The sequence below is a fragment of the Caretta caretta genome, chromosome 1 (assembly GCF_965140235.1).
Source record: "Caretta caretta isolate rCarCar2 chromosome 1, rCarCar1.hap1, whole genome shotgun sequence".
Taxonomy (NCBI): Eukaryota; Metazoa; Chordata; order Testudines; family Cheloniidae; genus Caretta; species Caretta caretta.
The window spans coordinates 208709242-208726254 of NC_134206.1; the positions used below are offsets into that span (position 1 = coordinate 208709242).

General features: G+C 46.5%; 2 protein-coding genes across 6 annotated transcripts in view; one reads left to right on the forward strand and one right to left on the reverse strand.

Annotated features, from left to right (window-relative positions):
• Positions 1-8299, reverse strand: part of GDAP2 (ganglioside induced differentiation associated protein 2) — a 46211-nt gene extending 37912 nt beyond the window's left edge. Inside the window, exons 1-3 of one of the 3 annotated variants that reach the window (XM_048819669.2) lie at positions 8202-8299; positions 3857-4103; positions 388-527 (exon numbers count right to left, since the gene is read on the reverse strand). In XM_048819669.2, coding sequence (XP_048675626.1) covers positions 388-527; positions 3857-4032 — 316 coding nt within the window. In that variant the 5' untranslated portion in view covers positions 4033-4103; positions 8202-8299. The remainder of the gene's footprint in view (positions 1-387; positions 528-3856; positions 4104-8201) is intronic. The other 2 variants (XM_048819643.2, XM_048819652.2) reach the window with 2 other exon arrangements.
• A 30-nt stretch (positions 8300-8329) lies between these two features.
• Positions 8330-17013, forward strand: part of WDR3 (WD repeat domain 3) — a 42219-nt gene continuing 33535 nt past the window's right edge. For 2 of the 3 annotated variants that reach the window (XM_048819622.2, XM_048819632.2), the window contains exons 1-4: positions 8372-8466; positions 9494-9696; positions 14799-15008; positions 15661-15779. In XM_048819622.2, coding sequence (XP_048675579.1) covers positions 9526-9696; positions 14799-15008; positions 15661-15779 — 500 coding nt within the window. In that variant the 5' untranslated portion in view covers positions 8372-8466; positions 9494-9525. The other variant, XM_075119262.1, reaches the window with a different exon arrangement.

The following is a 17013-nucleotide window of genomic DNA, read 5'->3' on the forward strand; positions in this document are numbered from 1 at the left end:
CCTTAAAAAGGGGCAGTACAGCAAAATTAGTATTCATACAAGTTCAGTCTCTACAGCAAGAACTTTTATAACTGCTCTTTTAGATAACTTCCAACTTCAATCTGCTTCAGTTAACTAAGGGGACGACTGTGTCATAGTCTGAAAGTAAGAGCTCAGCAACTTGAACGGCTTGCTAGAAGCTTCTAGGGGTCTGTATTCTGAATTACAAATGGAGGAATTGTCTACCATAGGGGGAAAGTTTTGGCCAGACCATATTTCACATTAAAACCAGGTCAAGGAAATAAAGGCAAGTGTCTTTTCTGCACCTTCCTTGCCTTCAAACCCACATATTTCTGCTATATGCTACATGGTGGCAGCTGCATTGCTGTAGAGCAGGATTCTCCTTACCTTTGAGTTTCTGGAGTTCATCCCTCAGGTTGGGGCCGGCATGCACGAAGATGCTCTCAGATACCACATTCTTATCTGTGAGAGATTCATTGCTGGTGTTTACTATGGCTGTGCAGTTCAATAATGCTACATTTCCTTTCCTGAGGAAACAAAGCCATTGAGTGCAGGTTAGATACACGAATTTGGCACCATAGAAGAAGTGCTTCTTAACTGCTAAAGGGTTATTCTTGCCTTGCTTCATGATACACTGTACTCCTCTATCTCACCCTGCTCATGAGATATGTTCCATAAACAGAAGCTTAGTTTAGAAGAAATTAAGGTTGGTAAAACACTGCATTCTCACAATGAAATCTTAAACAATGAAAAGTCAAGTTTCAAGGGAATTTCTTAACCGTACCCTAATGCCCACGCACCACATATCCAGACTCAGAATCTTCACAGTGAACTTCACTCTACCTTCAACTAGTATGGAGACAGACTACAGGCAACCCAAAATTCTCCCTCACAGTACAACCTTAATTGCAAATTCATGCTTCCCCAATAAACAACACACTGTTCACTTAAGCAGTGAACTGTAAAGAAGTTCAATATTAAACGGTGAGGGAGATTAATGTATTGTATGTAGCATGTTTGATCATCACGTGGAGGTAGAAGTAAGTTCCTTGCAATGATGTGGAGTCTGTCACTGGAAATGTGCAGTGTAGGCATTAAGATAAAGTTTAGAGGGTCCCAAATTTGACATTTTCTTGCTTTTGAGAATACATAGAGGAGATATTACATGCACCTAATTTTACTTAATATTTTGTTTATGGAATTTCCTGGATTTTTAATATAGCAATGAAGGTCTTATTGTGGTATGATAAGGGAGCAAGGAATCATCCCCGACTTTCCCTACAGCAAATGGGAATATGGAGGGAACAATTATGTTTGAGGTGGGTGAGGGGGAATATTTGTGAGATCTGGGAGGCCTGGTGGGTCTGTCTCTAGTCTCCCTAATGCCAGTATGATATTACCTGTTAGGATATAGATATTCAGGCCTGCCTGTAAAGGCCTATACTCTAAGAATTTAGGTGTATTCTTATCACTTGGCTAGTGATAGAGGTATAAAAGAAAGAATCAAAACCACTGTCTGCCAGTGTAAGGGCCTTCTCTTACTGTGACAGTTTGTGGCCCTGTGCTTAGGCTCAGGCCTTTGGCTAAGCAGCAGAGGCAGCCATAAGCTGGGAAGCGAACGGTCACATCCTCACATTCCAAACTAGTCACATTGAAATAAGGTGCTATTGGGCTGTTAGGCACTATCAGGACAGGATTGTATTCCTATCACCTCCAGAGAAAGGGAAGTGCCTAGAAAATGTAAAAGGAAACTTAGTTTGATAGCATCCTGTCTGGCAAGAACTCACTTATCAATAGCTGGGATGTGAAATCCTCACTTCTGTATTGTTTTGTCATTATAGTTCCCACTTTGCTGTTGTTTGTCTGTATAATCTCTGTCTGGTTCTGTGATTGTTCCTGTCTGCTGTATAATTAATTTTGCTGGGTGTAAACTAATTGAGGTGGTGGGATATAATTGGTTACATAATCATGTTACAATATGTTAGGATTGGTTAGTTAAATTTCAGGAAAATGATTGGTTAAGGTATAGCTAAGCAGAACTCAAGTTTTACTATATAATCTGTAGTCAATGAGGAAGTGACTGGGGGTGGGTGGGGGTGGGCATGTGGGTGTGTGAGATGGGAACAGGGAATGGGGGGGTGGGTGTGGGTGGGCATGTGGGTGTGTGAGATGGGAACAGGGAATGGGGGTAAGAAAATTGGAATCATGTTTGGCTAAAGGGGGAGATGGGAACAGGGAATGGGGGTAAGAAAATTGGAATCATGTTTTGCTAAAGGGGGAAATGGGAACAGGGAATGGGAGTAAGGAAGTTGGAATCATGTTTGGCTAAGGGTAGGAATGGGAACAGGGACACAGGCGTAAGGCTCTGTGGTGTCAGAGCTGGGATGGAGGATACTAAGGAAGGAAACTGGAATCATGCTTGCTGGAAGTTCACCCCAATAAACATCGAATTGTTTGCACCTTTGGACTTCGGGTATTGTTGCTCTCTGTTCATGCGAGAAGGACCAGGGAAGTAAGTGGGTGAAGGAATAAGCCCCCTAACATTACCCCTATTTCTGGAGCCTGTCAAATGCTGCATCTGATCCAGTTGGCCAGCCTTGGCTCCTCAGAGCAGAGGAGCCTCTGTTGAACCTGTAGAGCTCTGATTTTAAAGAAAGCCTTCTAATCACAAACAGGCTATTACTAATACAATGCTGTCTCTTAGTCTTCACACAGTCAACTTAAGTGCATCTATCTGCTGCTGCTCAGAACACTGAAAAGCTACAGCAAAGTGAAAGATGACTAGAATCTGATGAGTTTTCATTGCTACTGTTAAAAAAAACCTGTGGGCAACTGGGAAAATGACAAGAATCTGGTCACATGCACTCTGATACTTCAAGGGAAAGCTCTAAGTAGGGTCAGAGACAGGAATTGAAGGAAGAAACTGAGGCTCAGAGGGGGAAGGATAGAGCAGCAGTGCCCCAACCCACCCATGCTTGCAACAGCTAGGAGGATCTGGGGTGAACAGGCAGGGATCACTCTCTCTGGCTTTATCCTTCTTCTGTGCAGCAACCAGAAGAGGTTGGTGAAAGGGCTGATCTTCCAATTTACCAGACACCTGCGATCTGGAGGTTCACATGAAAGAGAGACTTGAGCAAAGCTGAGAAATCCCAACCACACTTCTTAGCAGTTGGTAAAGGGGGATAGCTCTTCACTTTACTGCTGGCCCTGAGGGCTTCCCCCACTTTTCATACTTGTCTTCTACTGATAGGGGTAGTCCTCTGGAAATTAGGTGTTGATAAGCGAGAGTGGGTGGGCGAGGCAGAGGAGACGACATAGATGGGGTAAGTTAGCACAGAGAAACACTGTTGAGATAGACACATTTTGGAAGAAGAATATGGAGACAGAATACAACATAAAGAAAGTGTATGGAGGCAGAGAGATAGAGAAGGAAAAAAAACCTAACAGACACCAAGGACAGTACAGGAAAAGATACCCCATTATTCTATTATATGAATGTAGAGAATACAAAGTGAGGCAAAACCAGGAAGCACAGAACATAAAACAAGTGCCAGAAAAAACAATAAGTTGTTTGTTTTAAAATTGCATTAAATAGAAAGGTGATTATATATATTGTAGGGACATGCCCACGCAAGTAGTACAGAGATGAACCTCATCGGGTCCCTCCACCAGCCTTCATCTAAGACTTTACCTATCCTTTCTCCTCCCAGACTTGACCTATGGCGGTACCTCAAGAGAAAAAAGGAGAAAAAATCCACACCACGTGAAGAGCTTTTTTTGACCATTTTGCTAGGCACTCTGTCATCACTGCATTCGTACTGTGGCATCTAAGAAGTCAGAGCTATTTTGAACTTACCACAATATTATTTTTGCATTGATGTCTTTCCTGTATGGGAAAGGTGATCTAATATCAAGTTGGGGTTTTTCAACTTGAGTTTTGAGGGAGTCCAGTTGGTCTGCCTCACTGTAGTCATTCCAGGCTGGCAGAGAATCAATATCCACAAATTGGGAAGGAGCACCCAAGGGATCCATGGAATGGAAACAGCAACTCCTCTTTCCACTACCTCTTCAGCACTCCAGTTCTCACTGGAGTCTTTCTGGTGCTTCAGAGGAGAAAAAAATAGGGTCACAGACCTGGATTTTCACTGAGAACAATTCTAGAAGAGTTAGAGTTTTCATAAAGGAAAGCTGAAGAACAACTAAAGCATTTGCGGGTAGCAATGTAGTTAAGATTCACAGGCTATTTTGTTCACAACCTATCCTCTGTATGATTTCATTTTTTTATCTCAAAATGTTTGTGCTTGGTCTCAGTACAAAGGTGAATTGTTTTGGAAAGTCTGAGCTAAGATAATTAATCTGTTTTTGAATTATCCAATGGTGAAAAAAAACCCTAATTTTCCACACTATAAAAAAAATTGTTCCAATTGGTTTGTAAACTTGAACCTTAAAAAATGCTGAATCTATAAACTCCACATTTTGCAGATTTGTGGTTCAGCCTAAGAAAGAAAAATCAAATTTGAAGAAAAGTGATTCAGCATTTTAAGTCAAAAACTTAAATTACACACATATATACATATCAGGATAGATTTTTCTTTTCTGACTACCTTTTACATCCAATCCTCCATCCTCCACTGCAAATGAAGTGCTCTTGAAGTCATTTAGAGTTAAGGGTGCTTAGCTTCTCTTAGGATCAGGCCCTTACTGCTTTAGTAACATTTAAACACTTTAAAAACAAAACAGTCAAATTTGCTTACTCTCTATTTTGCAAAAATCAATAGCGCCTAGTGGACTGTCAGTCACTAATACAAATTAAGATCTATTTCTCCCATGCCCCCTCCAAAGGCTTGGGAAGTTTAGCACTTAAGCTACTGTTCAGTTAATTTTTAACTTTGGGTTAATTTAACTGGTAACAACTTTGAAAATCTCTTATTTCTCATGTAGTCAAAAAGATGCATTTTCCCAGGCCTGCTCTGAATCAGCCTGGACATTCTGTAAAGTCACAAACATTGATAAAGCGACTTGCATGCAGTTTAGCAGTGCTCCTAGATTCATCACTAACACTAATTTCTTATACAGCAGCATTTTCAAATGATGCTTTCTATGATCTGATGGAATAGGCAAATCTGCCTCATCCTAGCAAATGATCACCTGGCCTCCATTATGCACATCTTTTTCAACTCCTGTCTGGACTACAGCAATGCAATATACCTGGACACAAAGCCCTCAGGAAACTCCAAATAGTACAGAAAACTACAGCACATCTCTTCAATAACCTGCACTACAGCAAACACAAGCAGAATATGAAGGTCAAGGTCTTGTTCCTTACCTTCAAGTAAATTACTCCTGGAGGAATTCTGCACCACTGCGTATGCACAGAATTTATGCCCCTCACAGATTTCTTTGCTTCCCTTCAGAAAAATGACTTTCTAACAGGAAAGCAAAGGGAAGCCACAAGAGTGGTCATGTGACCCTCCCCAAGCATGTTTCAGGTGCCCAGGGCAGCCGGCAGAGAGGTAAATCACTGTGTGACAGGGACAGACTGGAGAAGACCTGGCTGGTGGCTCCTACCCTGCACTGGGCTCAGTTGCTAGTCCCGGCTGAGCTGGGGAGGACAGGACTTCCTCTTCCCCTGCACAGCATCCGGGGCCATGTCAGACCCATCCCAACATTTCTCTCTCCCCCAGGTGCAGGAAGCTCTGCAAACTCCTCATCACCCTGCTTCCTGCACCCATCGCTCCTCAGCTGTAGAGCGAAGGATCACTGTAGAGCTGCTCTCTTATCTGCCCAACCCCTGTGCATCCAGACCCCCTCATACCAAATCCACCTGCTGAGCCTCATCCCCCCAACGAGCCCCCCTCCCACTGCACCTGGACCACTCCAACGAGCCACCCGCACCTGGATCTCCCTGCACTGAGCCCCAACCAGCTGCACCTGGATCCCCATCCCACTGAGCCCCACTCCCCCAGCATTTGGACCCCCTAACTGAGCTTCCCACACCCAGACCCCCCCCGCCAAGCTCTAGCCCCCACACACCCAGATCCCCCCCCCCCATCTTCACCTGGACCTCCCTGCAAAGTGCCACTACCCTTACACCCAGAACCCCCAACAAGCCCCGTGCATCAAGATCCCTCCCACACCCAGATCCCTACCCATATTGCCTCAAACAGAACCCTCTCAACCCACACCTGGATCCCCCCACACCAAGCCCCTCTGCACTTGGATCCTGCCTTGCTGACCCTGCCTACCCACACCTGGTGCACCTGGCACAGACAGGCAGGGCCCTGGGGTGTTTCTGGGGCAGGACTGGGTGCAGCTTCACCACCGAGTCTGTGTCCCAAGGGGGAGGGAAACTACATCGTGATCTCCCATCTCTGTGCAGCCGGTGGCCTGTGCTCCCCAATGCCATGCTGGAGCATCCACGTTTACCTGACAAATAAAATTTGCAGAATTTTAAAATATCGTAAGCAGAATTTTTTATTTTTGGTGCAGAATGCCCTCAAGAGTAAGTATTTAAAGGCCTGGACCCAGGGTACCTAAAACTATGGGATGAAGGCCATGTTTCATAACTCTGCTCCTCAGACACAATGGAATGCTTCTCAATAAGGGTAAAGCTGGTTGTGTAGAAGACAGTTTCTTGGGGTCTAGACCCAGACTGTGGAATGAACTAACACAGGAACTAAGGCTCATCCCAAAACATCACTTTCTTCCGCTCCAAGTGCAAGGTGCACTTCTTTGATCTTATCTTCTCTAACAGACAAACAGCAGCATGTACACTAAAATAAAAATCCCAAAGCAAACCCAAACCAATACACCAGAGCAACTAGCACCACAGCAGCTACTGGCATGTTGAACTGAGAGACAAACATGAACCAGTGAGAAAAACTGTTCAGAACCCCATGAGAAAATAAATAGTACTATACTACGTGGCAGTCTACCATTGAATTAAGACAGACGCTTGGGATGAAACCTCAAATGCACTGAAGCCCTTAGAAACTTGTATCCGTTTCTGACTGAGATCCAAAGTTTGTTCTTTTTGCACAAGTATACATACTTGTTGCGTCACTGAAGCAGGTGGTACATTCCACGCGAGCAGAAAGATTAATAAAAACCAGAAGGGAAGCAGAAAAAAGGCAACAGAAACACTTACTGGGAAGAGGGACATATTTGAAAGGAAAGATTAAGAGTTGAAAATATATAGTTTGGCAAAACAATAAATACTGGGGTGGCGGGCATGATAAGTCTAACAGTGAGACCGATACAAAGCAAGGAGGAAGAGAAATTGCGTTAGGTGATACGTAAGGTAAGGTGCAAATAGGAAAACTTTGAGGAAAACAAAAGCAGAAAAGTTAGACGGAATAATGGGAAACATTAGCCCTGGTCATTTCTCTCTTAGGAGAGGTTTCAGAGGAACAGCCGTGTTAGTCTGTATTCGCAAAAAGAAAAGGAGTACTTGTGGCACCTTAGAGACTAACCAATTTATTTGAGCATGAGCTTTCGTGAGCTACAGCTCACTTCATCAGATATAAATGAATAAATCAAATAAATTGGTTAGTCTCTAAGGTGCCACAAGTACTCCTTTTCTCTTAGGAGAGTCTTTCACGAGAAGCAAGTGAAGTCAGTGACCGATAAGGTCTTCCGGACCGAGAGCCCATCCCTTTGTTTCGGTCTGCGTGCAGCTTCACACCTATTTGCCTCGGGGGGGTTCACCCCCCCCCCCAATACGCGTCTTGACCTTTCCCGAGATGCCTCGCGCGACGGAGAGCGGACAACAGCAGCCCCGGCGAGAACAGGGGCTGTGCCCCAGAGAAGGGCCGGCCCCGGGCAGGGATCCCTCCCCCAGGGGCCTCGCCGAGCGCAGATGGCAGGAACCGAAGGACGCTCCTGGACAAACGCTCGGAGCTTTTCTCAGCGCCCTAAAGCAAGAGACACAGAGACTCCCCCTCCCCCGCCGCGCCGGCAGGGACACGGGCCCCGCAACCCAACGGACGCGGAGGAGCGGTTCCAGGCCGCGCGGCTGCAGCGGGGTTGGGGGGGTGTCACAGAGCGACCGGCCCCGCCCGGGCCCCTCAGCACAGAACAGCGACCCCACCCTGCCTAGCAACGTCCGCTCAGGGAGCTCCCCCTTAGCAACGGGCCCCAGCGCCATCCCGTGTCCAACCGCTCGCTCGTGCCCCTCTCGCCGCGGATCACCCCTCACTCACGGGCCGGCCCCGCTGCCCCCATCCGGCGAGAGGGTCCCAGGGGTAGCAGTCGACTCAGCAACATCACCCCGGAAATGGGCACTGAGGCTGGCTCCCCCCCTTCCGCTTCCGGATCAAAGCCGACCAATCCCGCACCGAACAGCCGGGGTGAGGTGAGATCCTGCGTCACTTCCGCCGGGACGCTGAACGGCCCGGCCATTGTCCTCCCGTGCGGAGCGAGAGACGGTGTCTGCGCGCGAGTGACCCGCAGAGCCACGTGGGGGCGGTGAGCGCGGGCCCGGCGCGTGGCGGGGGCGGGCTTTGGGTCTTACGGCGAACGCGGCGTGGCAGCGCCTCCCCCGCCCGCTCGCCCCTTCCCCAGCGCGGTCGGTGGCCCCTGCCTGGCCGGCGCTGCCGGGCCTCGATCCCAGAGGAGCCGGAGCTAGGGGCGCTGCCGCACCCCGGGCTTGAAGTGGTTCCGGTCCCTGTGCTAGGTTTACGGTTTGGTTCAATGGCGCCCAGCTCCCCCCGCACTGTGCACGTCGTTCCCGCGCCCCTGCTCATTGCCGCCCCGGCAACCGGGCCCTGCCGCTCGCGACCCGGCATAGGCGGCGCCCAGGAGCGACCCCTCAGCCGCGGGGCGCGGCTTTGGCAGCGTGGCGGGTCAGAGCGGCTGCTGTTGGATCCTCTGGGAGGAAAAAATAACCCCAAGCCCAGCAGTGCTTACTGGGAAGGAGAAATCAGGGCAGTAGCGATGGTGGGGGCGGGGGGGGAAGGGAACACAAAGTCGGTGTGACTGTGCAGTGCGATAAGGCGGGTGGAAAGCGAAGGTAGCGTTGAGCTGCGTGTGTAGAGGCATCAGGGAGGGGAGAGCAGGGGGGAGGCCTCATCTAGAATATTGCATTTGGTTCTAGGTTCGGTGTTTATGAAAAGATTTAAAAACAGAATATGTATAACAATGGTGCGATGACAAAGAAGGAGCATGGTAATTCCCTGTAAATACTTGTAGGGTGGCAATTATAGTTCCCAAAGTGGGAATAATTAAGAGTAATGGGAGTAATTGTGCAAAGAAAAATGTAGTCTGAATAATGGAAAAACTTAGCGCAGTCTGGCACACTGTGGGGTAGTCTCCCAAGGGAAGTGTTGAGAACCCCTTTGTTTTTAATGTTTGTCCTCTCCAGTTTAAATAACACTAGAAAAAGTTCTGTGGGTCCACTTTTCCTCTAATGTCATACAGCAGGTCTTTTCCAGCCCTAATTTCTCTTTATACATGAAATTCTTCTCAGTGTTTCTTGTTTTCTGTTTATATCCAGGTCAGCTCCCACCTGGGTCTGGAAATTGCACCATGGGTCTCACAAAGCAATATCTGCGCTACACAGCTAGTGCATTGTTTGGAGTGATTGCTAGCCAGAAAGGCAACATCGTCTATGTGGCCCTGCGGGGTGAAAAGGGCCGCTATGTGGCAGTGCCAGCATGTGAGCATGTCTTCATCTGGGACACCCGGAAAGGCGAGAAGGTGATGAGCTGGTTTCCCCCATTGTGAACCAGAATGGGATGACGCTGCTGTGTTGTATGGCAAGTGAGACTAGAAAACTGTAGCTGCGTGAGTTATCTTTGCTGGGAGCTCCCCAGGCAGAGAGATGAAATAAACATAGAAATAGTGGCTTCTAATATGCCACTTTAGTATCATCTGCAACCTTTGCCGCCTCACTGCTTACCCCTTTCTCCAGATCATTTATGAATAAGTTGAATAGGATTGGTCCTAGGACTGACCCTTGGGGAACACCGCTAGTTATCCCTCTCCCTTCTGAAAATTTACCATTTATTCCTACCCTTTGTTCCCTGTCTTTTAACCAGTTCTCAGTCCATGAAAGGATCTTCCCTCTTATCCCATGGCAACTTAATTTATGTAAGAGCCTTTGACAAAGGCTTTCTGGAAATCTAAGTACACTATGTCCACTGGATCTCCCTTGTCCACATGTTTGTTGACCCCTTCAGAGAACTCTAATAGATTAGTAAAACATGATTTTCCTTTACAGAAACCATGCTGACTTTTGCCCAACAATTTATGTTCTTCTATGTGTCTGACGGTTGTATTCTTTACTATTGTTTCAACTAACTTGCCCAGTACTGACGTTAGACTTACTGGTCTGTAATTGCCAGAATCTCCTCTAGAGCCCTTTTAAAATATTGGTGCTACATTAGCTATCTTCCAGTCATTGGGTACAGAAGCTGATTTAAAGGACAGGTTACAAACCATAGTTCCGCAATTTCACATTTGAGTTCTTTCAGAACTCTTGGGTAAATATGATCTGTTCCCGGTGACTTGTTACTGTTAAATTTCTCAATTAATTCCAGAACTTCCTCTAGTGACACTTCAGTCTATGACAATTCCTCAGATTTTTCACCTACAAAGGACAGCTCAGGTTTGGGAATCTCCCTAACATCCTCAGCCTTGAAGACTGAAGCAAAAAATTCATTTAGTTTCTCTGCAATGACTTTATCATCTTTAAGTGCTCCTTTTGTATCTCGATTGTCCAGGGGCCCCACTGGTTGTATAGTAGGCTTCCTGCTTCTGATGTACTTAAAAACATTTTGTTATTACCTTTTGAGTTTTTGGCTAGCTGTTCTTCAAACTCCTTTTTGACTTTTCTTATTACATTTTTACACTTAATTTGGCAGAGTTTATGCTCCTTTCTATTTACCTCACTAGGATTTGACTCCCACTTTTTAAAAGATGCCTTTTTATCTCTCACTGCTTCTTTTACATGGTTGTTAAGCCACGGTGGCTCTTTTTTAGTTCTTTTACTGTGTTTTTTAATTTGGGGTATACATTTAAGTTGGGCCTCTATTATGTTGTCTTTGAAAAGTGTCCATGTAGTTTGCAGGGATTTCACTCTAGTCACTGTACCTTTTAATTTCTGTTTAACTAACCTCCTAATTTTTGCATAGTTCCCCTTTCTGAAATTAAAAGCCATAGCGTTGGGCTGTTGAGGTGTTCTTCCCATCGCAGGAACATTAACCGTTTATTATATTATGGTCACTATTTCCAAGCGGTCCTGTTAGTTACCTCTTGGACCAGATCCAGCGCTCCACTGAGGACTAAATCGAGAATTGCCTCTCCCCTTGTGGGTTCCTGTACCAGTTGCTCCAAGAAGTAGTCATTTAAAGTATCGAGAAATTTTGTGTCTGCATTTCATCCTGAGGTGACATGTGCCCAGTCAATATGGGGATAATTGAAATCCCCCACTATTACTGAGTTCTTTATTTTGATAGCCTCTCTAATCTCCCTTAGCATTTCATCATCACTATCACTGTCCTGGTCAGATGGTTGATAATAGATCCCTATTATACTATTATATTCTTATTAGAGCATGGAATTACTATCCATAGAGATTCTATGGAACATGTGGATTCATTTAAGATTTTTACTTGATTTGATTCTGCATTTTCTTTCACATACAGTGCCTCTGTCCTTCAATATATTTTGTACCCCAGAATGATTGTGTCCCATTGATTATCCTCACTCCACCAGGTTTCTGTGGTGCCTAGTATATCAATATCCTCCTTTAACACGAGGCACTCTAGTTCACCCATCTTATTATTTAGACTTCTAGCATTTGTGTACAAGTACTTTAAAAACTTGTCACTGTTTATTTGTCTGCCCTTTTCTGATGTGTCAGATTTATTTTTTATGTGAATGTTTCTCGTCTGATCTGGCCCGTACTTTATCCTCTTCCATCCTTTCCTGACTAAAACCTAGAGAATCTTTATCAATAGCAGGGGTGGGCAAACTTTTTGGGCTGAGGGCCACATCTGAGTGGGGAAATGGTATGCAGGCCAGGGGGCTGGGGTGCGGGGGGGCGTGTGGGAGTGGGTGCAGTGTGCAGGAATAGGCTCAGGGCAAGGGATTGGGGCAGAGGCGGGGTGCGGGTGTATGAGGAGGCTCAGGGAAGGGGGTTGGGGTGCAGAGTGCAGGAGGGCGCTCAGGGGAGGGGTGCAGGAGGGGTGTGGACTGCGGGAGGAAGCTCAGGGCAGGGGGTTGGGGTGCAGGCAGGGTGCGATGGGGCTCAGGGCAGGGAGTTGGGGGGTGGGTGCAGGAAGAGTTTGGGCTCCGGCCCAGCACTGCTTACCTAAAGTGGCTCCGGGGTGGCAGCGGCATGCACAAGGGCCAGGGCAGGCTCCCTCCATGCCTGCCCTGGCCCCACCCCTCTGGGAAGCGACTGGAACCATGTCCCTGTGCAGCCCATGGGGGGAGGGGTGGGGCACAGGGCTCTGTGCGCTGCCCTTGCCACATCTCCAGGTACCTCCCCCGAAGCTCCCATTGGCCACAGTTCCCTGTTCCCGGCCAATGGGAGCTGCGGAGGGCGGTGCCTGGAGGCAAGGGCCATGCATGGAGCCCTCTGCTTGCCCCTCACCCCCGGGGCCCAGGGACATGGTGCCAGCCACTTCTGAGAGCGGCGTGGGGCCTGCAGCACCATGGGGGGCAATCCTGTGGGCTGTTGTTTGCCCACCCTGATCAATAGACTCGCCTTTCAGAGAAGTCTCTGTCTGATCCACGTGCTCTGCTGCAGCAATCGGCATTCACCCGTCTCTTAGTTTAAAAACTGCTCTGCAACCTTTTTATTGTTAAGTGCCAGCTGTCTGAATCCACTTTGGTTTAGGTGGAGCCCATCCTTCTTGTATAGGCTCCCCCATCCCAAAAGTTTCCCCAGTTCCTAATAAATCGAAAGCCCTTCTCTCTACACTATCATCTCATCCACCCATTGAGACTCTGAAGCTGTGCCTGCCTGGCCCTGCGCGTGGAACTGGAAGCATTTCTGAGAATGCCACCATGGAGGTCCTGGATTTCAGTATCTTTCCTAGCAGCCTAAATTTGGCCTCCAGGACATCTCTCCTTCCCTTCCCTATGTCATTGGTACCTACATGTACCACGACCACCGGCTCCTCCCCAGCACTGCACATAAGTCTATCTAGCTGCCTCAAGAGATCCGCATCCTTTGCGCCAGGCAGGCAAGTCACCGTACGGTTCTCCTGGTCATCACAAACCCAGCTATCTATGTTTCTAATGATCGAATCTCCCATTACTAACATCTGTCTTTTCCTAATGACTGGAGTTCCCTCCCCTGGAGAGGTAACCTCAGTGCAAGAGGATACCCCAGCATCATCGGGAAGGAGGGCCCCAACCATGGGAAGGTTTCCCTCTGTTCTGGTTGACTGCTCTCTTTCTCTGAGCCTTTCATCCTCCTTAACAGCGCAGGGACTGTCTGACCGGAGGTGAGACAAATCTACAGTGTCCCGGAAAGCCACATCAGCATACCTCTCTGCCTCCCTTAGCTCCTCCAGTTCCACCACCCTGGCCTCCAAAGCCCGTATGTGGTCTCTGAAGGCCAGGAGCTCCTTGCACCAAATGCACACACATGCCACCCGCCCACAGGGCAGGTAATCATATATGCTATACTGAGCACAATAAACAGGATAGCCCCCACTCTGCTGCTGGGCTTCTGCCTGCATTCTCTCCTACAGCTACCTAGGTTAATGATAGGATTTTTGTTTAAATCAAGAAGTTTTGATTATAGTTTAGTTTAAAGGTTTTAAAGAATGGCTAGTGTACCTCACCCCTTCCCACTCCCCTTCCAAACTCCCTCTCAAAACTCCCTGTTAGTGGTCCCTGGTTGCTCACTACTTTGTAAAGCCTTGGCCTTTCTGATAGTCCCACCCCCGACTAAGGCTCAGCCAATGAGAAGAGGCTTCTAGATTTCAAACCTTGTTTAGAAGCTCACAGCTTCCAACTGACGGCCACGGCACACAGTCCTTCAAACAGACAGACAAACACAAGCTCAGCACACAGCAGATAACCCACAAACACACACTACAGACAGCCACTTACCCCAAGGGTCCCGTATTTGCTCCTCCTTCACCTCTCAAAACTCCCTGTTAGCGTACCCTGTGGGGGGACCTTTCCTACGCAAAACGTAACTGATCCTGATTCTTTCCTTTGATCTTAAATAATTTATTCAGGTAGAAAGGAGTATGAGTCAGTCCCACTGAGCCATTCTTCCTTGTTACTCTAGAGTTGAGTATGAGATTTGAAGCTCCACTGTTGACATTGCAGAGCATCACAAAGGGACATGAAGAGTACTGCTTCAAATGACACATTAGACCCAGAGCTACACTATCACAGTGCTTTAGGTGTCTTTTGGAATGCTGAACTCATGTACACCCTATGGAAAAAAAAATAATTCAGTTGTATGCTTAAGAGGAGCTGGAATGGAAAGGAATTGTCCTGTGAAGAAATTTGGAATGCCTTTTTTACTAGCAAGCAAGAGGAGTCACTGTCTAGCTGTTAGACTTCTGGGTTCTAGTCCTCATTGCACCCTGATTTGCTATTTGGCCTGGTGAAGTCATGTCCCCTCTCCATGCCTCAGTTTCCACATTTTTAAAACTACGATAATGGTATTCCTTCATTTCAGTAGCAGATTGTGAGGAATGAGTTTCTAAAGTACTAGGGGTCCTCAGATGGAAGTCCTGATAGACAAAGTATTCTCTTCCTTCTGTCCCCTGTGGGTGTTTCTAGCTCTGACATGTCACAAACACCTTGTCTTCTGAAAATTGCAGGTTCTCATCCTTCAGGGTCTCAAGCAGGAGGTCACTTCTCTCTGCCCATCCCCAGATGGGTTGCATTTGGCTGTTGGATATGAGGATGGATCAATCCGTGTCTTCAGCCTCCTAAGTGGTGAAGGGAATGTCACTTTCAATGGACATAAGGCTGCAGTTATGACTCTGCAGTATGATCATCTGGGAGGCAGACTGGTGTCTGGCTCAAAGGTGAGAGTTGGTAGGAGAAGCCAAGTCTGGAGGTCAGTTCTTTCATAATCAGGGAGGACTAGCTGTTTTGTGGAGATGACTTGTAGACGTGGCCACAGTTGAGAGGCCTGGCTGGGAAGGGGTGGATGGTGCACTGGAATAGCTGGAGGAGTGAGAGGATCTGGGTCAGATTCACAGCTGAATTGCATCACAGATCTTTATTGAAGGGCCGAAGACTGGAATAGGAAGGGGTGCTGTAGATCAGGACAAGGTGAATTAGCAGACCTGTGCATGGGGGAGTATAGAGCTGGAATGGTGGGGGTGCTGCAGGTTGGGCATGAGGTACATCAGCAGAACAGTTCATAGAGATCCCAGGACTGGAATAGCAGGGGGGCTGCAGACAGGGACTGAAGTACTTGGGCAGAACTGTTGAAGACAGGGGGTTTGCTAGTCTGAAACAGCAGGGGCTGCTTCATGCCAATACTAAGGAGCATTTGTAGAGGTGCATATATGTGTGCGGGGAGAACAACTCCTGGCTTTATGAGCCCTTCAGTGCGTACTAAAACTCAAATTTAGGGGAAAGCAGACTCTGCCTGTCTAAGGTAGTGTATTGGGTCTCATAGCAGAAGATTCTGACGATGTCCACCCTTTGGTGATGTCCCTTTCCTTTCAGGACACAGACGTCATTGTGTGGGATGTCATCAATGAGAGTGGGTTGTACCGGCTGAGGGGGCACAAGGATGCTGTCACACAGGCACTCTTCTTGAGAGAGAAGAACCTCCTGGTTACCAGGTACACTGCACTGCTGAGTTTGCTGAATTGAGGATTCAAGGCTTTACTCATGTATCGCGTCATGTCAAAACTTATGGACTTAACACAAAGAAGTGAAAAGTTAGATTTTCTAGATGGTGCTCCTTTCTCAGAATGAACGCATTCTTAATAAGCTTTTTTTAAAAAGCCTTATAACACCACAACCTTAACTGTGAGCCAGAGACTTTTTAAAATACAATTGTTATCTTGATATCTAAATGGTTTTTAAAGAATACCACTAAGTGGGAAATACCAGCTAATGAGACACTCACTTTAAAAATAATTATTCTCTGAATAGTTTTTAATCTACTGTTAAATGTGGTACCTGAGATTACTATAACAGAGGATATGTCTGTACTGCATCCCATCATGGCTGGACAGATGTGCTAGCTCTGCTTGAGCTAGCATGCTAAAAAGAGCAATGTAGCACAGCTGGCGGCTTGGGCTAGTCACCTGAGTACATACCCAGGGGGTCTGGGTGAGTATGTGCTCAGATATGCTCCCAGCTGCAGTGTAGATGTACCATGAGATTAGCAGTATGTTTACAGAATGCATTTGACAGTACTTGGCGTAAAGTCACTTTTGCTTTTTCCCCTGTGTAATCAATTGGATTCCCTTTTGCTTGTGAATCTTTCACACAGTAATAGGACAGAAAAATAAATTTTAAAAATAGGCAAATGTTTATAGAACCATGGAAATCGATAGGGAGACATGGGTACATGTAGTACCTGAACTGACTTTTAACTCCTCTTAACATTCACTAGCTTTAAAGATGACGGTGTTGCTTGGCATGAGAATTCTTTGATGAAATTCTTTTAAGAATGTTTTATTTATTAGATTTATGTATCAGTTCAATAGAAAAAGTGTATTACATCAATTTAGGGTAAAAGGATGCCGGTAACTTTTATTTTTCAGATTATTGATGAAATAATAGTGTGTGTTTGGGGAGTCCGGTGGCACCTGAAAGACTAACAGATTTATTTGGGCATAAGCTTTCGTGGGTAAAAAAACACTTCTTCAGATGCACGGCTACCCCTCTGATACTTGTTTATTTGGGGATAGAGTTAAAGCTGTGTTGTGAAGACATATGCACTTGGTTGGTAGTTTATAAAATGGCTTAATTTTCTGAATATTACTTTCTTTAATGTTGGTAAATAGTTCTTAATTTTAAAATAAGGATGGAGATGCTTGGGCAAGATATGCCCTATTCCTCATA